This window comes from Pan paniscus, chromosome 12, assembly GCF_029289425.2.
Source record: "Pan paniscus chromosome 12, NHGRI_mPanPan1-v2.0_pri, whole genome shotgun sequence".
Lineage (NCBI taxonomy): Eukaryota > Metazoa > Chordata > Mammalia > Primates > Hominidae > Pan > Pan paniscus.
The window spans coordinates 110909063-110933849 of record NC_073261.2 but is presented as its reverse complement, the minus strand read 5'-3'; the positions used below and the strand labels follow the sequence as shown (position 1 = coordinate 110933849).

Here is a 24787-nt window from a genome sequence, read left to right as displayed (position 1 = left end):
ACTAAGAGCTGTGTTGAAGGGGAGAGAGTTTGTTAATGGAAAGACTGACCATAGCAAGATTCAAGATCCAGTGCAAGTACTCCTGAGTCATTTTTTTCCTCCTAACAGGTAGATCTGGGGCAACCTACACGGACAGCATTTATGGAGGGGGAAGGTTACTGTTATTTGTGTGAAATGATGGGTGGGTTTGTATTCTATATTGTGAGGAAGGACTTTGTGAGGGAGGGGGTTTATGGATGACGATATTGTATTTTCTACTCAACTTCTTTTAGATTAAAACAAATTCTCTCCCTAGCTGCTTCCTCCTTCTTGGTGGTGAGAGCCTCAGAAACTAAGCAGCTGGCTTTATCTTGTTCCAGAAGGACCTGGGAATAGGAACTGAGGAGGAGGGTGGATGTCAATGAAAGGACAAACTAAACAACCTAATTTGACTTGTGTTCCCTAGGCTGGGTTCAGAGTCACATCCTCTACTGTATATGTCACATTTCACCTTCATTTTCATTGTGAGGAAATGGCCATATATTCAGGGATAATTTTGGATGTTTTCCTCACAACTCAGGCCAAATGTCTCCTCCGCCTTGTAGCCAGAATAGATTGATTATTGCTGTATTATGAAACATTCAAAAAATTTTCCTGAAAGATACGTTACACAATATCCATAATGGTGTGTGTTTTATTTCCTTTCTTTTCTGTACCTCTTAGCAAAGTGTTGGGCTGCAGAAAAAAGAAATTTTAAAGTGGCTTAACTGGGACATTCTCAAGCTGCAAGAGAGGTCTAGAGGTAGACAGACCTGGGCTTACCAACATTAAGGATCCAGCCTTTTATTTCTGCTTCAGTAGTCTTAGTGTGTGGCTTTTATCTTTGGGACTTATTGCTGACTTTCCAGGCATCATATCAGTGTTCCAAAGGAAAAATGGTGCATGCCAGTCAGATCTTTCCCTTTTGAAAGGCATTCCTGGAAGTCCCAACCTGGCACTGCTAGTTATATCTCTCCAGGCAGAGCTGAGTCTCTGGGCTGTCTCTCTACAAAGGAATCTGGAAAGGTGATTGTTTTCTTCTTCTTCCAAGTTTCCTTTTTTTTTTTTTTTTTTTTTTGAGAAGAGTCTGGCTGTGTCACCCAGACTAGAGTGCAGTGGTGTGATCACGGCTCACTGCATCCTCAAACTCTTGGGCTCAAAAATGATCCTTCATCATGACGTCAGGAGATCAAGACCATCCTGGCTAACACGGTGAAATCCCGTCACTACTAAAAATACAAAAAAATTAGCCCGGCATGGTGGCGGATGCCTGTAGTCCCAGCTACTCAGGAGGCTGAGGCAGGAGAATGGCGTGAACCCAGGAGGCGGAGCTTGCAGTGAGCCGAGATCACGCTGCTGTACTCTAGCCTGGATGACAGAGTGAGACTCCATCTCAAAAAAAAAAAAAAAAAAAAAAAAAGATCCTCCCCCGGCCAGCTTCCCAAATAGGTGGACTGCAGGTGCGTGCCACCATGCTTGGTTACTTTTTTAAAGTTTTGTTAGAGAAAGGGACTCTATGTTGCCCAGGATGGTCTCAAACTCTTGGGCTTAAGTCATACTCCCATCTTGGCCTCCGAAAGTGGTGGAATTAAAGGCATAAGCCACTACGTCCAGCCTTTTTCAGATTTCTATAATAAAGAAAGGCAATGGGAAAGGGGACTGCTATTGTTTGAATGTTCCCTCCAAACTTCACATTGCCAATGTAATTTTAAGAGGGGGGCCTTTAAGAAGTGATTGGCCCATGAAGGTTCTGCTCTCATGAATGGGATTGAAGCCCTTGTAAAAGAAGTTTCATGGAGCATTTGGTCTCTTGCCCTTGTACCTCCTGCCATGTAAGGACATAGAGGTCCTCCCTGCTGGAGGACACGGTGTTCAAGGCACCACCTTAAAAGCAGAAACCAAACCCTCACCAGACTATAAACTTATTGGCACCTTAATCTTGGACTTCCCAACCTCCAGAACTGGCAGAAATAATTTCTGTTCCTTATAAGTTAGCCATTCTCAGGTATTTTGCTATAGCAGCACAAATGAGCTAACCTAGGAACTGTGTATGGCTTTTGGGTGGTCCATCTACAGAGGCCTTCCCAGGACCCATCCTCTCTACACTTTCCCAGATACCTGAAGGCATTTTTTTTCAGGTCTGCCTTAGTAGTTGCAAAACCATTTGCTCTACAGTGGGATATAATTATAATATAGCTTACTTGAAAATACATAGCATAATATCTTGGGCCCATGGATAACATAGTAAAACTTCCGTATCACATGATTAGTGCGGCCCAAACAACCCAATTACAGAAAATGTGGGGTTATTCTGAGGTTAAAAAATATATATTGGGGGCAAGCCCAGGCTGAGGGGTGTGTGTGTGTGTGTGTGTGTGTGTGTGTTTGAGACAGAGTCTTGCTCTGTCACCTAGGCTGGAGTGCAGTGGCATGATCTCGGCTCACTTCAACCTCCGCCTCCTGGGTTCAAGTGATTCTCCTGCCTCAGCCTCCCAAGTAGCTGGGATTACAGGCGCCCGCCACCAAGCACGGCTAATTTTTTGTATTTTTAGTAGAGACAGGGTTTCACCATGTTGGCCAGGCTGGTCTTGAACTCCTGACCTCAGGTAATCCACCCACCTCGGTCTCCCAAAGTGCTGGGATTACAGGCATGAAACACCACGCTCAGCCATATGTGTTTTTTAATTATAATTTTTTAAACAGCTTTATTAAGGTATAATTTAAATACCATAAAATTCACTAACGTACAATTCAATGATTCACAGAGCTGTGCAACCAGCACCACAATCCAGTTGTTGAAGACTTCCATCACCCGCCTTAAATGTCTCACGTCCATTTGTATAAATGGAGACAGATGAACAAAAGCCTACGCTGGGAGTTTTTAGGGTCCAGTCCAATCTCTTCTCAGTTTGGCTACAGTTTGGTGCCACCTGGTGGTGTCTGTCCTGGTTTCTGGGACCAGGCCAGGGTTTCTAGGAATCTCCCAGTTAGTAGGCAACCATTAAATCAACCTATTCTTGGGGAGACTAGACCAGCAAAATACCGGACTGAAAGGCACCCATCCTCTATCTTTTGGTTTGGTGAAGGGCCTGGCTGCTGTTTCTCTGCCTGGTGTTATTCTACCTGCCAAGGAGAGGAGCCAATCACACACCCCAATTCACATATCCCAATTTGCATTACTGAGGGCACAGCAACACATACATACAAATATCTATAATTATTAAAGCAGTATATTAAGTGAGCTGAACTTGATAAGGCACAAACAGAAAACATGATCTGTTACCTTGAAATCATCTCTATGGGTTATTTCTTCCCCTGACCTAGATGAAGTCTCTGGCATCTTTCAGAGCTTTTCTGGTCACTCTGAGACAACGAAGAGTTGTCTGGTTACTTTCATCTAATTATACCCTCGTTTCTGCAAACTATCATGTCCAGGATCGTGATTGAAATTCACAACTTCAACCAACATCATGGCTTCCTCCTCTTCCTGCTTGGCCTATTCCACGCCAGAAGCCTGCAGTGGGATGGAGGATGGGGTCAGTCTCTTTTCTGCACTCGCCTCTCTCATTAGCTGTTGTTTCTGACTCCTGGGAAGGATAAAGTCCAGGGGATGGCGTGGGGGGTGGGTACACACTTTATGTGGCTGGGTTTATGGTGATCTGATTCTGGGGCTCTCTGGCTTAGACATGCTCAAGGCTGATTGTTTCTCTTAGAGGGAACTTTTTGTGCTATCTTGGAGATTCTCCTTGCTGGCATCCTCCACATGCAACTCCCATGAGACAAAGGATATCTCTTCTCCAGTTTGGAAGGTAAGGATGCCACTGCGTTCTTTGGGGGGTCTGTGCTGAATCACTTAGCTCCTCCAGGAAGTCCCTTGGGCACATTCCCTTTGAAGAAAACTTCCAGTCCACTCTCCACAGATCTATTTATCCCTTGGGGAAAAAATGTCACACGATTCCCCCACAGTTAACTCCTGCAGCAGGCTTCTCTCTCCTTCTCTCTGTCTCTTTTTCTGCCCTGCCACCTCAGGTCCTCCCAGGGACGGCTTCTCAGAGCAGTCCTTACGCTTCCCAAACTCTCGGATCAAAAGTTCTCAGAGTAGTTCCCTGAAACGCATTCTTTTCACAGAAATCTTTTCTCTTAATTTGCATCTTTAATTTTTTCATACTTTATCTCTTCCTTGAGACAGGGTCTTGCTCTGCCACCCAGGCTGGAGTACAGTGACACCATCATAGCTCACTGCAGCCTCCACCTCCTAGGCTCAAGAGATCCTCCCACCTCAGCCTCCCAAGTAGCTGAGACTACAGGTGTGCACCATGCCCAACTAATTTTTAATTTTTTTTGGAGATGGGGGTCTCATTATGTTGCCCAGGCTGGTCTTGAACTTCTGGGCTCAAGTGATCCCCTTGCCTCAGCCTCCCAAGGTGTTGGGATTATAGACATGAGCCATCATGCCCAGACGATTTTTCACACTTTAAAGGTGGGCATTGGCAAAAGGCACAAAAATTAGATTTCAGATTTCCCTTTGGCAAGTCCTGCGTAATATGGGTCTTGTATCTCTCCTTGGAATGTGGGGGTACTTGGTATCCATTCAAAACTGCTACACTGCATAACTCTCAGGGTCTCATTTAGACAAAATATAACAAGAATAGAGAATATAATGTGAATAGTGCCCCCTGGAAGTGTAAAGCTGCAGGGCTGAGGGTATTGTCCTGGGCCTTTGGAGCTTCAGGTGAATCCTATTACATGTAATAGTAATAACAGAGCTAGTTATACTGTTAGCATGTGCTATGCACTATTTTAGGTGCTTTATGTATTTTATTTGATCCTCATAACTGTCGTATGAGAAAGGTACTATTGTTCATCCCTATTTCACAGGTAAGTAAACTGAAGCCCAAAGAAGCTTCATGACTTGTTCAAGGTCACACAGCAAGCAAGTGGCAGACCTAGAATCCAAACTCAGAATATGGTTCCCAACTCTGTACTTCTAACCCTATTCTATCTTTTTTATTTTTTATTTTTTTGAGACAGACTCTCCCTCTGTCGCCCAGGCTGGAGTGTAGTGGCACGATCTCAGCTCACTGCAGCTTTCGCCTCCCAGGTTCATGTGATTCTCATGCCTCAGCCTCCCGAGTAGCTGCAACCCTATTTTTTTTTCTTTTTTTCCTTTTTTTTTTTTTTTTTGAGACGGAGTCTCGCTCTGTCACCCAGGCTGGAGTGCAGTGGCGCGATCTCGGCTCACTGCAACCTTCGCCTCCTGGGTTCAAGCGATTCTCCTGCCTCAGCCTCCCGAGTAGCTGGGACTACAGGCATGCGCCACCACACCCGGCTTCTTCTGTGTGTGTGTGTGTGTGTGTGTGTGTGTGTGTGTGTGTGTGTGTGTGTGTGTATTTTTTGTAGAGAAGGGGTTTCACCGTGTTAGCTAGGATGGTCTCGACCTCCTGACTTCGTGATCCGCCTGCCTCGGCCTCCCAAAGTGTTGGGATTACAGGCGTGAGCCCCCGCGCCCGGCCGCTGCAACCCTATTCTATCTTGCCTGAGGGTTCCACTTTTCTCCATGACACTCTGGGGCAGGCTACAGATAGCACAGCACGCGCCCTCGCGTTGGGCAGATGTGGCTCAGATCCCACGCTGCCATTCGGTAGATGTGTGTCTTTAGATAAGTGACTTAACTTTCCCGAATTTTAGAGTCCTCATCTAAAGATTCTAATACCTTCCTGACAGAGTGAGTGTCTGGTTGGGAGGATTCCTCATTTACTTTCCCCATCTCTCTGCAAAGAGAAAGGAGTTAAAATTGCATGGAAGTCAAACCCGAAATTATAAAAGCGACATCAAACATGGGTGAAGGGAGGGTGACCTAAATCATTACTTAGTTTAAAAAAAAAATGTAACAAATACCTACTGGCTGCCAGGCACTCACTAGCACTGGTGCTCAGGGCAATGAATCCAGTCCATCTCTCCAGGTCATTCACACACCAAGGCCCTGCTCATCTTTGGAAAGCTGGGGGACTGAGTGGGGAGGGCACGGTGTGGTGTCAGCCTGGGCCCACTGGATGACCCTAATCACCAAACATCTGCTTCCTTCTCTGTAGCTGTGACCCTGATACCGCGTGGTGTGCTCCGAACACATGGTGCCCAGAACGAAGGCGGCGTCCAGAGGCCCTAGGTCCCAGCGGTCCGCTCAGCGGCAGGCGCATAAGGCGGGGCCGGCGCGGGCCTTTCCTTCCATCGGAACCGTTCTCCCGGGGCTGAGTCCCTGCCCGGACTCCGAACGCCGAAGACCAGGGGCCGGAAGCGCGCGCCGCCACTGCCGCGCCGTGTCAGTCGGGAGGGAGGGAGCGAGCAGGCGAAGCCGTGGAGGACGGGGTGAAGATGGCGGCCTTCTCCGGTGCGTTTGTGGAAACTCTGGGGGTGGTGGGGCGGCTTGTTGCACGCCTCAGCCCTGGGGCCGCCCGCGGGGAGCTAAAGGGGCGGGAGCGGACAGGGGTCAGGGAGACAGAAGGGCGCTGTCCGCTGCAGCCCCTGATGGACCCGCGTTGCGGGATCAGGGGCGGCCGCGGCTCGGGTTCGGAGGACGATTCTTTCCAGGAGCGGGCCGGAACGTCCCTCCCCCTGCCCTTTCCCTTCTACCAATCTCCCCTTGGCTTTCCTGCCGGTGCACCTTCGGCTGCAAAATCTAGGCGGCGGCGTTGCTCTGGCGGCTCCCAGACGCCTGGGCCTCCTGCCTCTTAACGTGGCAGTGACCCTTTGGGAACCCTTTTCTGCCTGCGGCTCATCTGGGCTTGGCCAGGCAGAGAGGCGAGATGGCGTGGGGAGGAGTCATTGGGGAAAAATGACGATCCTGCCTCTGTCCAGTTTTTTCAGGCCCTTCCAAAACGTCCCAGGCATAAACCTGATCTTTATTTGTTCTCAAACGTTATTATATCAACATTAATGTTCAGTGTTGAAGCTAAAGGGAAAGCATTTTCATTAACGTACGCACCAGTCCGACATAAGTTTGGAAAATTCATATTTATTTGCCGTCTGCTACCCTCCTTTATTCCAAATATGATTTGATACGGCTTATCGAACCCTGCAGTCGATATTTTCCCCTCTTGCTTTATCATCCTCCTGTTAGGCATCCAGTTTTAGGAAGCTGTAATCAGCCTTAAATGTGCTAAACGTGATACATTTATGTAGCACTTATGTAACGTTTATTGCTATACAAATGTATCACGTTAGGCCTAATGTCCTTTAATGTTATCAACTTTTTAAGATGACTTCAGATGTAGTATTTTATATTTTTTAGTTTTCTTCTGTAAGAATATTAGGAATTCCAAATTCTCCAGTCATGTAAGATATTTTTTTTCTTTTTTGGGGGGGAGAATGGGGGGTGGGGGGATGTAGTCTCCTTCTGTCGCCCCAGCTGGAGTGCAATGGTGTGATCTTGGCTCACTGCAGCCTCCACCTCCCAGGTTCAAGCAATTCTCCTGCCTCAGCCTCCTGAGTAGCTGGGATTACAGGCGCCTACCACCATGCCCTGCTCATTTTTGTATTATTAGTAGAGACGGGGGTTTCCCCATGTTGGCCAGGCTGGTCTCGAACTCCTGACCTCAGGTGATCCGCTCACCTCGGCTTCCCAAAGTGCAACAGTCATGTAAGATTTCTGACTGTTTCAGTTACATCTTATAATAGGATTCAATTGGAAACTGCTCAGAGTTGTTGCTGTTTTCCTTTTCCCAACATTCTTCTAAAACAAGATTTTAGAGCCAAGGTCTGTAGGATAGTTCTAGGTAGTCATTTTATAGGTTCACATCTTTGGGAGTCATACACAAATTTCATGAATGTTAGAGGTAAAGGACTGGAAAAAGAGTCTGTGATATGAAATAAGACAAAACTGGAATTTCACGAATGTTTCTAATTTTTTCTTAACTGTTAAAAGTATTATACTTAAGGTCTGCTTTCAAAGAAAACTTGCAGGGAACATGACCAGAATGGTACAAGAGATTGTCTGGAATTTACTGAAAATGATATGTTGTTTCTTGTTGTATAACAATTTTGCAAACAGCTTCAGCTTGCAGTATTCCGTATGCAGTAAGAACACACCACTCCTTTGTTTCAAGCAGTTTGCATTTTAGGAGAGAGAACATAGACTGTAATACAGGTTAATTCTTAGGAAGGTCTGCCTGGATATTAAACTTTAGATCTTCATTAGTTTATCTGTGGCTTTTTTTTCCCCTGAGATTAAGAGCTAGGAAAGTCGCCAGGCGCAGTGGCTTATGCCTGTAATCCCAGCACTTTGGGAGGCCAAGGTGGGCAGATCACGAGGTCAGGAGATTGAGACCATCCTGGCTAACACGGTGAAACCCCGTCTCTACTAAAAATATGAAAAAAAATTAGCCGGGCGTGGTGGCATGCGCCTGTAGCCCCAGCTCCTCGGGAGGCTGAGGCAGGAGAATTGCTTGAATCTGGGAGACGGAGTTTGCAGTGAGCCGAGATCATGCCCCTACACTCCAGCCTGGGTGACAGAGTGAGACTGTCTCAAAAAAAAAAAAACAAGAAAAGAAAAAAAAGAAAAAGAGTTAGGAGAGCCTTCTTTGAAAATGATGATCCTTCTCATCTGATGCAAAGAAAAAGCTACATAATTTTATGAAGAATATTTTCAGTTTGTATGTTTGCTTTATGCCTTTTCACAATGGCAAGAAATACAGAATTTCAGAATTGGTTATTTCTGGGGCTTGGGAATATTTGATTCTTGTTCTTTTTTTTATAGGAATATATATTTTTATGATAAAGCTATATTTTATAAATACAGACTTAAAATAAAAATCACTTGTCTTTTGGAAGGAAAGTTTAAGTAATCCAACTAACTACTCCATATATAATTACCCTCTACAGTTCATATGAGAAATGATAAAATGACAAAACCCGGTTAGGAGCAACTCATCTCTATTCATTTAGGATGGGCCTTGAAGTAGAATTATTGAGATATGTATACAGTTAAGAACTCAGCAGTTCTTCAGCTGACATTTCCAGGTGCCCATGTTTTCACCACTGACCCCTCCTTCTTCAGTTAATCAGAATTTTGATTATGGCTGCCAATAAATGTGGGTGCTCTCCACTTGTCTATTCATTTTTCTCCAATTGCTGAGGGTATTCACATGGTCCTAGAATAGCCAAGGCACATAACTGCCACATTATCTCTAAATGCAACAACCCTGTCTATTCTTGGCAGACTTTTCACGAGTCATGAGAGGTAAACAGGCACTGTAGTGGCTACAGTTTATTAGGTGACAACCATGCTCCAGTTGCATTACATGATTATCTCTGGTCTTCATATAGCCCTAAAAGGTAGGCAATATCAGCCCCATTTTGTGTGGAGAAAACAGATTTATAGCCTTGCCTAAGGTCACTTGCTAATAAGTGAGAACTTAGATTTGAACTCAAGTCTTTCTCCAGAACTTGTGCTCTTTCAACAGTGCCACGCTCAGTAGATTTGATGTAACTGAGCTATCCTTCAAAATCTTTACCCTGTTTTATGAATAGTAATTTTGAGAGCAATGCAATTTATCATTTCAGTTTATGTGGTTTTTAAAATTAATTTTTACTTTCAGAGATGGGTGTAATGCCTGAGATTGCACAAGCTGTGGAAGAGATGGATTGGCTGTAAGTACATAAAGCTTAAATGTACCTGGGAGAGGATGTTTTATAGTTTAAACAGTTGTTAGTGATTTTATCAAATATTTTTGTGTCTAGTTGGGTAAGTGAAAATCAGGTTTTTTTTGTGATTTTCTAAATTATGGAAAGTTTCCTTTTTTTAACCTTGACATATTTCTAGTGGAATAAGATGGATCGTATTTACCACGTAAAATTTTCTTTTAGGCAAATTAACGTGACTTAATTTGCTTAGGCGATTTTTTTCCCCAGTAACTAAAATTCTTCAAATATGATTCTTTTAGCCTCCCAACTGATATCCAGGCTGAATCTATCCCATTGATCTTAGGAGGAGGTGATGTACTTATGGTAAGTTTAAATTTGGTGAGGTGATTGGTAGCTGGGGACACACTCTAAGAATTGCATAGGCTTACAAATGATACTTTAACTTTATTCACAAACATTTATGATACATATACTGTATTCAGACTATTAGGTAAAAGCTTCAAACAGGTAAGTGTTTACTCCTGAGAAGCTTAAACCCACTAGGGCAATAAGACATGTATAAGAATGAATCTCGTATCAGAGAGAATGTGGCTTCTTCGTAAGAGATGCAGAGTAGTGTAGAATTCAAGTGGGAATCCAGTTATCCTTTTGCTTGAAGGATCATAGGGACTGCTTAAAGGAAGTAGGTTTCTTTTTTTTTTGTTTTTGTTTTTTGAAAAAGGCCAAGCTCTGTTGCCCAAGCTGGAGTGCAGTGGTGTGTTTATAGTTCACTGCAGCCTCAAACTCCTCGGTTCAAGCAATCTTCCTATTTCAGCCTCCCAATTAGGTGGGACTACAGGTACACACCACCACATCCAGCTGATTTATTGTATTTTTTTGTAGAGACAGGGTCTCACTATGCTGCCCAGTCTGGTCTCCAACTCCCGGCCTCAAGTGATCCTCCTGTCTTGGCCTCCCAAAGTGCTGGAGTTATAAGCATGGGCCAGATTTTTCGCAAGGGAAGATAAAAGAGAAATGCTTTTTAGGTAGAGAGAATATCGGCAAAACAGCGAATAGTAGAATGTAGGATATGACCCTGGAATATTTCAGTTGGTTGGTAGCATAAAATATGTGTCTGAGGGGGGATAAACTTGAAATAAAATGGTAGAGAGATAATGGGTCAGATTATTTGGGCTCTTTCTCAAGTGTCTTGTTAAAGAATTTGAGTGTTAGTCTTCTATGAAGACTAATCTGAGTAGCAGATTATAGTATAGCTCTGGGATTAGATGTTGTTCAGATACTTTTATAATAATCTAGATTAGAATAATGAGAGCTTCCGTTTGAATGGTAGCAATGGGAAAGGGAAGAGAAGATTCTTAAGGGTATGGGAAAGGTAACAAGATGGGCTGTAGTTGGAGTTGACAGAGGAACCCTGGATATCTGGAGGCACTGTGAAAATAAAGGTAGCCAGTCAAATGTTAAAGATTTCTACATATTATGGTGTTAGTTTGATTTCTTTAATAGACAACTTAATCTGTAAAATCAACTTTTTTCCCCTCATTCAGGCTGCAGAAACAGGAAGTGGCAAAACTGGTGTAAGTAATAAATTATATTTACTTTCTCTCTAAAAGTTGAATTTTAAAATAGCTTTGAACAGTAGTTTTTACTTTGAAATATTTAATAAAATAGCAACCTCCAAAAGGTAAGGAATTAATTACTTGCTACTGAAAATGATATTTTTGTTGCCAGCTAATTATGAAGAGCTAAAAAAAAGTATGACCTTAAGAACATAGTTTTAAATGGGTGTTAGAGAGTTACAGTAGCTTTAGTGTTTATACTCACTTCTGAATTTTAATATGATGACTCTTAAAATAAAAAGGTTACGTACAGAAGTTGATCTCCTACTGGCCTGGACTAGAGAAATAATTTGTCGGACTGGATGGTATTTTTCCTCTTTAGTGTAGGTTCATTCTACTGGTCTCCATTGTTTTATCTGTTTGTGATGTTAGCTGCATCCTATTTCCTTCATTCAGTCCACTCTGTGTTGTCTGATGGGTATTTTTGGTTTGGGTAAATGAAATTGTAGTAGCAATCTGGAATATGTATAATTAGTTGATGTGTGTGCATAACTTTTGTCATTTATATTGGTTATTAAACTGTCGTTAATATCTGAATACTAATATAGATACCTTTTGTTTCTTTGATAGGCTTTTAGTATTCCAGTTATCCAGATAGTTTATGAAACTCTGAAAGACCAACAGGAAGGCAAAAAAGGAAAAACAACAATTAAAACTGGTGCTTCAGGTAATTTTTGTAAATTGATATTTCCTTTTATATAAATCATCGGTTCTCATCACTGACAGTTAGGAAAGTGAGATTTGGGTATGCATTTTTAAAATCTTGTCAATATCTGGGGGGTGGTATTGGGATCTGGAACCCTGGAAACCAGGGATGCTAAGTGTTGTTGAGAGCCTAAACACTGCAAGGTTGTCCCTCCTAAAATACTAATAGTGTTCCCTTTGAGAAAACACTAGCATTTTGGAGATTACATTTCAATATTATAGTGTTTTTCTTAACCTTATAACTTTCTATGCTTAATGCTAAAGGAAAATAGATACATTTTACAAAAATATTAAGGAAGGATTTTACAAATAATTTATGGAGTAAAAACCCATGCTGGTGGGAAGTATTGCCTTACAGGGAACAGAGGCATTTTTTTTCCTCTAAGATAAAAAGGGAACCACCTAGGAAGTTAAAATATAAATTTTAAAGTTGTTTCTTATGTGCAGTCCTATCTACAAGGAAATTGGTCTTTTTATTAGGTTTCTGATACTGTCTCTACCGTAATCAATCTTACCACAGTTTCTTCATCTTTAAATTGTGTTGCTTCTGTTGAATGTTTTCTAAATTTCATTCTATCTTAATCTTTTGTTTTGTTATATTTTAATAATATTTTTTCCATATTTTAAGTCACTCTTGTTTCATTATACAAAACAGGATTGTTACAAAACAGCAAGTTGAAGACCAGTGAACCTGTCGTATTAACATATTCTTTTCAGTTGTTTGAAAATAATGTTATACATAAAATGTATAATGTAGAATCTGTGAACTCCTGTAAATTAGAGATAGATAATTGATGTAACTATTTACACTATTGGCCTATTCTAAAATAGTTTCAGAATTTGTAACAACTGTGCCGTCATTTATGAGAAATGGTGGTAAAAGAAAACACTCCTAAAGGAGAATAACCATAGTGATAATGGTTCTAAAAGTCACATCCTATGAGGAATAAAGAAAGTAGAAATTTAAACATGGAGAAGAAGTAAAAATGGAGATGGGATAATTGTTAAATTATTGAAGAGAACTAGAGAGAAAATAATTATTCTAGAAAGTAGGACCAGGACCAATTAGAAATAGTTTAGATGAAGATTTCTGTTTAACTTAAAGTACTTCCTAATAGCTGCATTGAGCCACGATGCAAGGGAGAACCTCAAAGTTATTTCTACAATGTTCAAAGTGTTTAAGCTGATGATGGATATCTTTTGACCAGAAATAATCTAGAAAGGATTTCTACCGTGAGTGGAAAGTTGGTCTAGAAAGCACGTAGGGCTCTCTTTATTACAATTCTTAGTTTATACGTATACATACATCTTAACAAACTATTAAGGTGTGTCAGAAAAGGAAAATGCCAATCTTATAAAAAGGAGGATTAAAAAATGTGTGACTTTTGAATGTGGTATTGAATTAAGATAAAGGACTTGCTTTTTTTTTGATAGTTACAAGATAATTAGACTCTGAAATGTTGATCAGTTATTTCCTTTATAATTGAAGTCAACTTGTTTGGTTACTTAAACTTCATTTTAATAGTGACCTAGGAGTAAGGACAGAGATCAGTATCATCTGATAGAGAGCACACTGAAGCAAGCAAGTGAGGAGAAAAGGTTTTAGGTCCAGATAGACCAGTGATGATTATCTTCAACATGTCTGATTTTTCAGTTGCATTTTTACTTGTAATAAAAACAAGTTTTACTTGTGTATTCTAAATAATATATAAAACCATATTGAATCTAGAGGAATTAAGGTACATAAAATACTTGTTTTTTTTTAATAGAGTGTTTTATTTTATTTATTTATTTATTTATTTATTTTGAGATGGAGTCTCGCTCTGTCGCCCAGGCTGGAGTGCAGTGGCTCGATCTCGGCTCACTGCAGTCTCCACCTCCTGGGCTCAAGCGATTCTCCTGCCTCAGCCCCCCGAGTAGCTGGGATTACAGTCACACGCCACCATGCCTGGCTAATTTTTGTATTTTTTTTTTAGTAGAGATGAGGTTTCACCACGTTGGCCAGGCTGGTCTTGAACTCCTGACCTCAAGTGAACCACCCATGTCAGCTTCCCAAAGTGCTGAGATTACAGTCGTGAGTCACCGCACCCAGCCAAGCATTTTAAATTTTATATATCTGTGGGTAACTTTTCTTATTTTAATTTGTTTAGTGCTGAACAAATGGCAGATGAACCCATATGACAGAGGATCTGCTTTTGGTAAGTGGATAGACTTTCCATCAGCTCATTTGTAATTCAGAAACTTTAAAAAATAATACATGAGAACACCAAGTAAATAAGATTAAGATTTAATTTACCAGATATTAGAATTTAGTCACTATCATTAAACAGTATAGAACTGACATAGGAATAGACAGTGGAACATAATGGAAATAAATCTCAGCACATATGAGAAGTTATATGCAGGAAAAATAATTATATTTCATTTCGGTGAGACAAAAGGATGGTTTATTAAGTAAAGGGTGCTGACACGATCCATCTGGAGCAATATAAAATTGACTTCTATCTCATATCATAATTAGAAATAAATTCCGTATGTATTTAGGACTTAAATATATATGTATGAATTTGAATACAGAAAACTACATGTATAATTTAGCAGTGGCAAAACTTTCCTAACCCAAATAGAAAATGCAGAAATTATAAAAGAAAGTATTTATAGGTGGAGTTGGACAGTCCTCCTTCTTGGGGTTAACAGACCTTACAGTGGCTTTTATCCAGTTCACCAGGCTGGCTGTTCACTTGGGAATAACCTCCATCATGCATAGAGCCATCTGTGATTGTTCCATAGTGAGCAGCGAGACCTGCATCAACTCAAATATGCCCTTCTATTCTGCTGCATTTAAAACTAAGGATACTTTCCTAAAGCAGTTACTCTCAGAATGCATTTTAGTAAAGACTCCTCAGGAAGCTTATGATACTGATCTACAAAATGTAACAGTTCCTTCACACTATACCCTCCAGTTTCAGAGTGTTTTGGTTTTGCTCTTCCCCACATTTACTGCCTTCTTGGAGACCACAGGTCTTAGAAGTACTTTTTGTTGGCCCTGCATAATTTTTCCCTTGGGGGTCAGCTTTGAAGCTGGTGTCCAAAGCTCAGATGGACTGAAATCTGAATGTAGTCTCACATCAAGGGCTGACCCAGCACTCTTTTACTTCATTTTAGCTATTACAGATAATAGTAACCAAAGGACTGTATACTTTTTTTCTTATTTGCATTTTCTTTTTTTTTTTTTTTGAGACAGAGTCTCGCTCTGTTGCCCAGGCTGGAGTGCAGTGGCGCAATCTCAGCTCACTGCAAGCTCCGCTTCACGGGTTCTTATTTGTGTTTTCTTATGCTTCCAGTGAACCAGCTCCCCAGGAGTTGGATCCAACTCTAAATTCCACTGATAATTTTTATCATTAGTAACTGTGTGTAGCACAGCTGTGGCTCCATACCATAGGTGATCTTGTGGCCACCAAGAAACCTAAAGTTCCTCATCCCCTACCCTTTTATCCTTTTTCTTTCCAAACCACAGTTCTGTGAGCCAAGGCAGTTCTAGCAAACCCTGATTCTGACACCAATTCTGAGAATATAGAGAAATAAATAAACTCCATTTTCCCTGTATACTCTCTCAGCATGCTTCTGACAGCAGATGTGTGGGGTTTTTTCCCACAAGTCAAGCAAGCAGTCAGTTCTCAGCATTTACCAGTTGAGAACTGATGGAGTAAGTAACAGACACATGTTTGTTTATTCATGGTTTCCCCTACTTTCCCATTATGGTTTCTTCCAGCTGAGAACTGTAATTCAATTCAATTCTGACACCGTCTTCATGAAGATAGCATCATATCCCACAGGTTGAGGGTTCAGTCACACAAGACTGTTCCCCGCATCTGATGCCCAGGTTGTGGCTTATGCTTCTAACCTATTGGCTATAAATCAGGGTTCCTACAATTCCTTCCTCAGGTTCAATTAATTTGCTAGAGTGGCTCACAGAACTCGGGGAAATATGTTTACTGGTTTATTTTTAAAGCTATTATAAAGAATACTGATGAAGAGATGCATAAGCTGAAGTACGGGAAGGGGCTTGGAGCTTCTCCCCTCCCTGGGCATGACACCCTTCAGGAACCGTCATGTGTTCAGCTATCCTGGAAGCTCCTAGATAACTTTTCAGAAGTTCAGTTCTACATAATTCAGTACCCATATGGGTAAGAATTCATACTTTGAATAATTAAATTTCTGAAAAGTGTAGGAAGATGTGTGTTGAGGTGCTTAACAGTTTGTTCTACTTTCAAGTACAGAATACGAGTTGGAAAGATGAACCAGGACAGAAGTTATAGTTTTTTTCCAGTACAGACAAAAAGCTGAATCTTTACTTAAAACCATTTAGCATCTACTATGTGGACATCACTGAGACTGATCATGATGTATAGTATAGAATATACCTCATCTTTTAGAGCCCTTATAATATTAGCAAGTAACAAATACATGCTTATTTATTCATGCTTTCTCCTAGTTTCCCATATGGTTTCTTCCATGGATTGAGGAACAAGCTAGAGACAGTTCTGTTATCTTTTAGTTATATAGTCACTCAAGCTCTAATTTAAGTATAAAATCAGGACAAATATTGATGAGCGAGTTGTGCATCATCCTTGAGTACGTTTCTTTAAAGGACTCCAGAGAATAGTTATCTAAACACATTTGTATTGATGGTGCCACTACTATTAGTGCAAGTCAGGTTAAGAGCTGTGTTGAATCCTTTCTAGACTTGTTGCTGTAAAATCTTACCTTAGTTAACAGATGGCAGCATAGAAAATAGCCCCCAACTTAGCCAAGGACACCCAGGGAATGAAATGGTTAATTACACTTGGGAAATACTACTGTCACTCAGGAATCAGTAAGTCTCAGTCTCTGGAACATTGCAACAAATGAAGGAATCATCTTGTTAGTGAGACCGAATGATTTTTTTTGGTGGTGGGGGGTGGGAATGTATGATTTATAAAACCTGTACTGACGTGTTTTTCTGTGTTTTCTTCTCAAATCCAGCAATTGGGTCAGATGGTCTTTGTTGTCAAAGCAGAGAAGTAAAGGAATGGCATGGGTGTAGAGCTACTAAAGGATTAATGAAAGGTATTTGAACAGCATCTGCACTTGCGTAAACTTTTGAGGCAAGGTATTAACACATGAGGGTTTTTTTGTTGTTGTTTGTTTGTTTTTGAGATGGAGTCTCGCACGTCGCCCGGGCTGGAGGGCCCGGGCTGGAGGGCAGTGGTGCCATCTCGGCTCACTGCAACCTCCACCTCCCGGGTTCAAGCGATTCTCCTACCGCAGCTTCCCAAGTAGCTGGGATTACAGGCGCCCACCACCATGCCTGGCTAATTTTTGTGCTTTTAGTAGAGATGGGTTTCACCATGTTGGCCAGGCTGGTTTTGAACTCCTAACCTCAGGTGATCTGCTTGCCTTAGCCTCCTAAAGTGCTGCCTGCAGGCGTGAGCCACTATGCCTGGCCCATGAGTTTTTAAAAATAGCTTTAAGTCGAGGATCTGGGAAGGTGTTTGATGGTACAAATATACCTATAATTCTTCATTTGGTACATACCAGTGTAATTCAGAAACAATGGGAAGATGGCTTCATGGTAAATGAATCGTGTGTGTGATTTATATAAACCTCAATGTATTTTACCCTTGTAGGGAAACACTACTATGAAGTATCCTGTCATGACCAAGGGTTATGCAGGGTCGGGTGGTCTACCATGCAGGCCTCTTTGGACCTAGGTAAGTGTTTCTAAAATAACTGAATTGATTGATTTACATTTGGGGGATAACATTTTATTATTTGGGGAAGCAAAATAATAAATTTAACCATAAAAAGGTTTTATTTTAAAGACATGGAAACAGTATTTATCTGTACCCCACCCTGTTCCAAAAAGGATTTGAAGGAACTTACAAAAAGTACAGATATTATAGCAGTATGAAATGAGGGATAAGAATATGAATGGAGTCAGGGTAAAGTTAGTGTGCATGAATCTGTACCACACAGTACCATATAGATGCTTCATGTTATTGTAAACTTGCATCTGAATTTCTTAGTGGCCAAAGCAGCGAGGGATGCAGTATCACTGGTGTCCCTAGTCTCACACACGCTCTATGGCCTAAGCACTGTTTAGTTTTTTGCAGGATTCAGAAACTTAAGGAATAGTTTTCCTGTGGGTTTATGAAATGGACATACTGTGTGAATAAAATTACTTCTTTTAGAGGTCTTTTAATTTTATATTTTCTCTTACCAGAAAAGTAAAATATTTTTTAAATCTAGGTACTGACAAGTTTGGATTTGGCTTTGGTGGAACAGGAAAGAAATCCCATAATAAACAATTTGATAATTATGGAGAGGTAAGCGATTATGTTATGACTTCAACATAGCATAAGTAAGTTTTCTTGCATACTTAATCACTCATGACAGAATGAGGGTATAGAAATGATTCTCAAAATGAGCAGATTTTCTGTATATTTTCCACAGAAAGTTTGGATTTGGACTTTAGTGAAGAAATATTGTCAAGCTAGATAAATATATAGTAGTTATAATTTTTCTTTTATGCCATTTGTTATCCCCTCCAAAATACATTACGTTGTCTTCTCTTTTCACCTCATTTTGATTTTGGCTTTGATACATGTTATTCTCATTTCTTATTATTGATCATGATGAATCTAAATATAGTTCGTCTGGTGAGCTGAAATCTACAGTAGTGTGAATGAGCCTAAATATGTTGATTCTAATAAGCCTGTCAAATGCTTGTACTATTGTATATGTCATATGCTCTAATAGGCATTTTTGATTTAAATAATTATTTTGAAACACATACTTTTGATGCAGCTATATTTTAACTTTATTTAAGAATTTGCTTTCTATTAATAGCATTTGACTTTCTGGTGTTCTAGGAATTCACTATGCATGATACCATTGGATGTTACCTAGATATAGATAAGGGACATGTCAAGTTCTCCAAAAATGGTAAGCTGTATATGGATCTTAGTAGTGAAAAGATACATGATATTCAATAATTGTGATTTTTAAAAATCCCCCCACCCTGTTTTTCAAATCCCTGTCACTCCCTCCCTGCCTTTACTTGAACAAATATTTATTGAGCATTGACTATGTGTAAGGTACCCTGGTAAGTACTGGAGGCACAGAAGAAAATGGAATAGACATTTGGGGCTTACACACTAGTGGTGAAAGACAGACATGTAATACCATGTTAGGTGGTAATAAGTGCTGTGAAGGAGGGTATAAAGCAGGGGAAGGAAGTGGAGAGTCATAGCGGTTTGGGGGTTTGTGCTTTTGTGTAGGGCAGTCAAAAGGCTTGATAAGGGACATTTAAGTAGAGATCCAAATGAGTTGGGTGGTAGGCCATGCAGATTTCTGCAAAGAGCATTTCAGACCGAGGGAATAGTAAATGTGGATGCCCTGAGATGGAAGCGTGCTTGAGGTATCTGAGTCACAGCGAGGAAGCCACTAGATCTGGAGCGCTCTGGGGATAAAGGACGGTGGTAGAATGTTAGATCAGTGAGGTGGTGAGGCCAGGCCATGGAGAGCCATATGGGCCATGATCTAAACTTTGGTTTTTATTTTGAGTGAAATGGAAAGCCATGAGGGTTTTGAGCAGAGGGGTGGTATCATCTGTCTTTAGTTTAACAGTACCATTCTGGCTGCTTTGTTGAAGACACATTGGAGGGTGGGGTGAGATTGCCTAGGGATTGAGGGTAGTTAAAGAGAAGAAGAGATCTGAGGCCTGGGTTCCTGTGGTTAGGGGTCAGCAAATTGAGGAGAATCCAGCAGAGGGGAATGAGGAGGAAGGCCAGGAGGAGAACCAAGAAAGCATGGGTCCTACAGTCCCGGTGAAGGAAGTGTTTGAAGGATCAGGGAGCAATCACTGTGTTCAGTGCTGCGGATGGGTCTAGTCTAGCAAGATGAAGAATGTGCATTAACTGCTGCATTTGACAAGTGGAAAGCATTAGAGAGCTGTTTTGGTGGAGCAAAGGGGTGAGGGTGGGGAGCCTCCTAATAAGGAGCCAGTTCAATAGAGAATGAGATGAAAGAAAGTGGATACAGTGTAAATGGAAATCGGAGTTTCACTACAAAAGGGAGGAGAAAAATGGAAGGTAAATGGAGGGAGAGGTGAGTTCAAGGGAGGTTTTCTTGTGTGTTTTACTGTGAGAGTATGTTTATATGCTTTGGAATGTCTAATGGAAATGAACTTGTAGACAGGGAGTAATGAAAAACGTAGAGGGGTAGAGGTGACAGTTTCAGGAGTAAAGTAAAAAAATGAAGAAGCTGGCCTTAGGCAGCACAGTTTATCCATAGTGACAGGAGAGAGGCATGAATGCAGGTAAGCTGGTAGATTTGACATTGCCAGCATGAGGAAGGTCTTTTCTGATTGTTTTAATCTCTCTCTCTCTCTCTCTCATTTTTTAAGGAAAAGATCTTGGTCTGGCATTTGAAATACCACCACATATGAAAAACCAAGCCCTCTTTCCTGCCTGTGTTTTGAAGGTAATTAGGAATCTAGTTAGAAAAAATTTGCTGTGGTTGTAAGCTGCTTACTCTTCATTATTTTGTATACGATGGTTTTCAATTAGGGTAAGAATTTTAATTTTCTGTTTTATTCAATGCTAGAATGCTGAACTGAAATTTAACTTCGGTGAAGAGGAATTTAAGTTTCCACCAAAAGATGGCTTTGTTGCTCTTTCCAAGGCACCGGATGGTTACATTGTCAAATCGCAGCACTCAGGTATTATACCTGCAAGGGTAAGGATTCTAGAATAGTGAAAATAATTGATGAGAACTCCAGTAAGTAAGGCGTCTCATAGTGAGTTACATATACTTTCCTTGCTGGTTTAGTCACACATCTTTTTTTAACACAGCAGTAAAATTCATTTTTAAAACCTAGTTCATAAACTCTTAAGTATTTTGTTTCGGTGTAGGCATTTTGGGATCGCAATCATAATGGTAATGATATCTAATATTTATAGAATGTGTGCTTATTCAGTGCCAGGGCACCACATTCAGTGCTTTACATGGTTTAGTCTTCACAACAACCCTATAAGGTAGTAGTTTTCCCATTTTACAGACAACCTAATGAATAGGGACTTTAAGTGATTTGCCCAAGGTCACAGAGCAAATAAGTGGTAGAACTGAATTCAAATCTAAGCAGTCTGACTTCCAAGTTTATACTCTTATCCATTGTATATCTAATATTTAAAGTATATTTCATAACTTTTTTGTCACAAAACAAGTGAGTCATTTTTGTAGACATATCAATCAATTAGAATTATTCCAAGTAGATTTTTATTGTTGTTTTAAGAGAGGGGATCTCACTATGTCACCCAGGCTGGAGTGCAGTGGCGCCATCATAGCTCACTGCAGCCTTGAATACCTGGGCTCAAGTGATCGTCCCACCTTGGGCCGCCCAAAGTGCTAGGATTGCAGGTGTCAGTCACCCCACCAGCCCAAATAGTTATAATTTAAAGTAGCCTTAGTTTGTTTTAGAAATCTAAGCTTTATTTTGTTTGACTGTCTTCTCTACTTTTTGACAATTATTATGTAAAATGTTGATATTAGAATATTCGTCCTAATGTTTTGTAAGTAACAGTATTATAAAGTGTGCTTTGAATGTGTTCTCATCTTTTTTATTCCCTAAGGTAATGCACAGGTGACACAAACAAAGTTTCTCCCCAATGCTCCGAAAGCTCTCATTGTTGAACCTTCCCGGGAGTTAGCTGAACAAACTTTGAATAACATCAAGCAGTTTAAGAAATATATTGATAATCCTAAATTAAGGTAAATCTTCCTTTTGTGCTGAAATGCTTATCGTCTTTTGGTTTGAAGTTTTTTGGAAGAAGAATAAGGTAGAGAAACATGAAGTAGAAATTCAGTGTGTATACATAATACACGTGTGTGAGTATGTAAATATACTTTAATAATTTCCATATAAAACTCCTGTTTGTTTGCTAAATGATAAGTATGATTTTTTTTAAATTGAGATTTTTTTTTCCTGTGTCTCTTACATGAAAAGTCATGGTTAGTCAAACAGCATTGGAGTAAAAATCTAATTTTTGTTTTTTTTTTCTGAGACCGGGATCTCAATCTGTCGCCCAGGCTGGAGTGTAGTGATATGATTGTAGCTCACTGCAACCTTGACCTCCTGGACTCAAGCAGTCCTCCCACTTGAGTAGTTGGGACTGCAGGCACATGCCACCTTTGTAGAGATAGGGTTTCACTATGTTGCTTAGGCTAGTCTCAAACTCCTGGGTGCAAATGATCCTCCTCCTTCAGCCTCCCAGAGTGCTGGAATTACAGGCATGAGCTACTGCCTGGCCCTAACAATTTTTTGAAGAGAGCGTTTCATTCACTGTTAAATTTATTTCTTCCCTAAATCTGTATAGAAAATGTGCCACTCTATTTCTAGCATGTTAGTAAACTTGGTGAGGTTTATTCTAGACTGCATCACGGTGGTGGCTTTCTTCCATTTGGACATTCAGATTGGTCACTGTCTAGTTATAAGACTCTTTCCACCATTGGAAGGATACCATAAATTAAAGTGACCTTGCTCAGTAGCAATCCCTTTGACTTTGAAGAAGGCTATACCATATAAGTAATACACTCTCTTAGTCAATTTGACACTTGATTTTTGTTAATTTTGTCTTTAATTACTTTTTAAACTTGAAACATTCACACACCATAAAACTCATTATTTGAAAGTGTACAATTCAGCCAGGCATGGTGACTCACGCCTGTATTTCCAGTACTTTGGGGGGCCGAGGCGGGCGGATCACCTGAGGTCAGGAGTTCAAGACCAGCCCAGCCAACACGGTGAAACCCCATCTCTACTAAAATACAAAAATTAGCTGGGCTTCGTGGCAGAGGCCTGTAATCCTAGCTACTCGGGAGGCCAAGGCATGAGAATTGCTTGAACCCAGGAGGTGGAGGTTGCATTGAGGCCAAGATTGCGCCATTGCACTCCAGCCTGGGCAACAGAGTAAGACTCCATCTCAAAAAAAAAAAAAAAAAGCAAATGTTTCTTGGTTCATTGGTTTTTAGTATATTCACAAGGTGTGTAACTGTCACCACTATCAAATTTCAGAAGCTTTGAATATTTTGACATCACAAAAGCCTGTTTTTTTTTTTTTAGTTTTTTTTTTTTTTTATATGAAGTCTCGCTATGTTGCCCAGGCTGAATTAAGTGGCTGTTCACAGGTTCAGTCTTCCTACACTGTAGCCTTGAACTCCTAGACTCAAGGAATTCTCTCTCTTGCCTCAGCCTCCCGAGTAGCTGAGAATATAGGCACATGCCACTGTGCCAGGTAGGCCTGTCTTTTTAATATTGATCTTATTTACAGGTTGAACAAACTTATTTAGGGATAAATTATGTAAAATAATTTCTAATTTTGTTTTGAAGGTTGATGCATGTTCGTTATTCAGCAAATGTTCATCTACCTTCCATATGTGAAGTTTTAGGCTGGGAGCCAGGGCTTCAACAATGAAAATTAATCTTCCTTTCACAGAATTAAGTGTGAAAGTGTGGGGATAGTGTGGAGGGGAGAGAAACAAAACATACAATAAATGCCTTGAGCATACCATGTAACCAGGGCATCTGCTTAGTGTAAGAAACTCAGGTACCTCTTTATAAAAGGATTTGGGAAGAATGTAAAATGCTAGTGTGAATTGATTTTTGTGCTGTGATTATGTATAAAAATGAACATGATTATAGACAAAAGTTAGAGGGGAAGATGAATAATAAAATCAATTTATTGGTTAAGATGGTAAAGTCATGGGCCACTTGTTTGGTATTCGGTACAAATGGACATTTTCTTTCTTAAAACCCAGCTGAAGTCATGATCTTTGAATGAAGCTAAGCTGGCTGTCCCAGCCCAGCCGTCTGCCCCTCCTCTGATACACTGACTGTACATGCCTTTCCCTGATCCTTACATACTGTCATGTGTTACTTTTCCTTACTTTTTAATTTTCTTAATTTTTATTTCCTTTTTAGAGCTATACTTGCTTTAAGTTTCTTGCTTTGAATATGCAAAGCTTTTCTCTAACTCAGTTTTACATTCCTTAGAGCAGGGGTGGTTCTTTTATATTCTTCAACCCTACAGTGCTTTGCATGTAAGCATCAATTATCATGTGTATGTGTGTTTACCTTCTGCCAAGTTTATAGGGATAAATATATCTGATTATAAATGTGGATAAAAGTAAAAGTATTGTTGGAAAAAAAAATGATAGTTTAGGACAATAGTCCAAACCTAGGAACTTGAGGACCTCATTTAAAAATATAAAATGTATTGGTTCCCTCCCCTGGATATACTGAATCAGAATTTCCAGAGAATAGGAATTAGAATCTTTTTTTATTTGTTTGTTTTTTAAGAAAAGCAGCTCCTCCGGGTGATTCTTTTTGGTTTTGGTTTTATTTTTGAGATGAGGTCTCACTCTGTCATCTAGGCTGGAGTACAGTGGTGCCTCATAGCTCACTGCAGCCTCGAACTCTAGGGCTCAAGCAATCCTCCCACCTAAGCCTCCAGAGTAGCTGGGACTGCAAGCAAGTGCCACAGTGCTTGGCTAATTTTATTTTTTGTGGAGACATGGTCTTGCTATGTTGTGCAGGCTGGTCTCGAACTCCTGGCCTCAAGCAATCCTTGTGTCTCCGCCTCCGAAAGTGCTGGATTATAGGTGTGAGCTACTGCATCTGGCCTTTACTCTCCTGATACTATCCTTTGGAAGTCTTAATTTTGATGAAATCCAATTTATCTATTTTTCTCTTTTGTCATGGTGTTTTG

The 24787-nt window shown here is 40.5% G+C and overlaps 1 protein-coding gene across 1 annotated transcript in view; it reads left to right on the top strand.

The window, feature by feature from the left end:
* Positions 1 to 3736: 3736 nt before the first annotated feature.
* Positions 3737 to 24787, top strand: part of DDX1 (DEAD-box helicase 1) — a 39637-nt gene continuing 18586 nt past the window's right edge. Inside the window, exons 1-14 of the mRNA XM_003826983.5 lie at positions 3737 to 3827; positions 6111 to 6406; positions 9612 to 9663; positions 9957 to 10020; positions 11202 to 11231; positions 11844 to 11940; positions 14129 to 14176; positions 17004 to 17087; positions 17648 to 17731; positions 18270 to 18346; positions 18893 to 18965; positions 20428 to 20504; positions 20628 to 20742; positions 21653 to 21791. Of these exons, the coding sequence (XP_003827031.1) occupies positions 6391 to 6406; positions 9612 to 9663; positions 9957 to 10020; positions 11202 to 11231; positions 11844 to 11940; positions 14129 to 14176; positions 17004 to 17087; positions 17648 to 17731; positions 18270 to 18346; positions 18893 to 18965; positions 20428 to 20504; positions 20628 to 20742; positions 21653 to 21791 (956 nt within the window). The 5' untranslated portion in view covers positions 3737 to 3827; positions 6111 to 6390. The remainder of the gene's footprint in view (positions 3828 to 6110; positions 6407 to 9611; positions 9664 to 9956; positions 10021 to 11201; positions 11232 to 11843; positions 11941 to 14128; positions 14177 to 17003; positions 17088 to 17647; positions 17732 to 18269; positions 18347 to 18892; positions 18966 to 20427; positions 20505 to 20627; positions 20743 to 21652; positions 21792 to 24787) is intronic.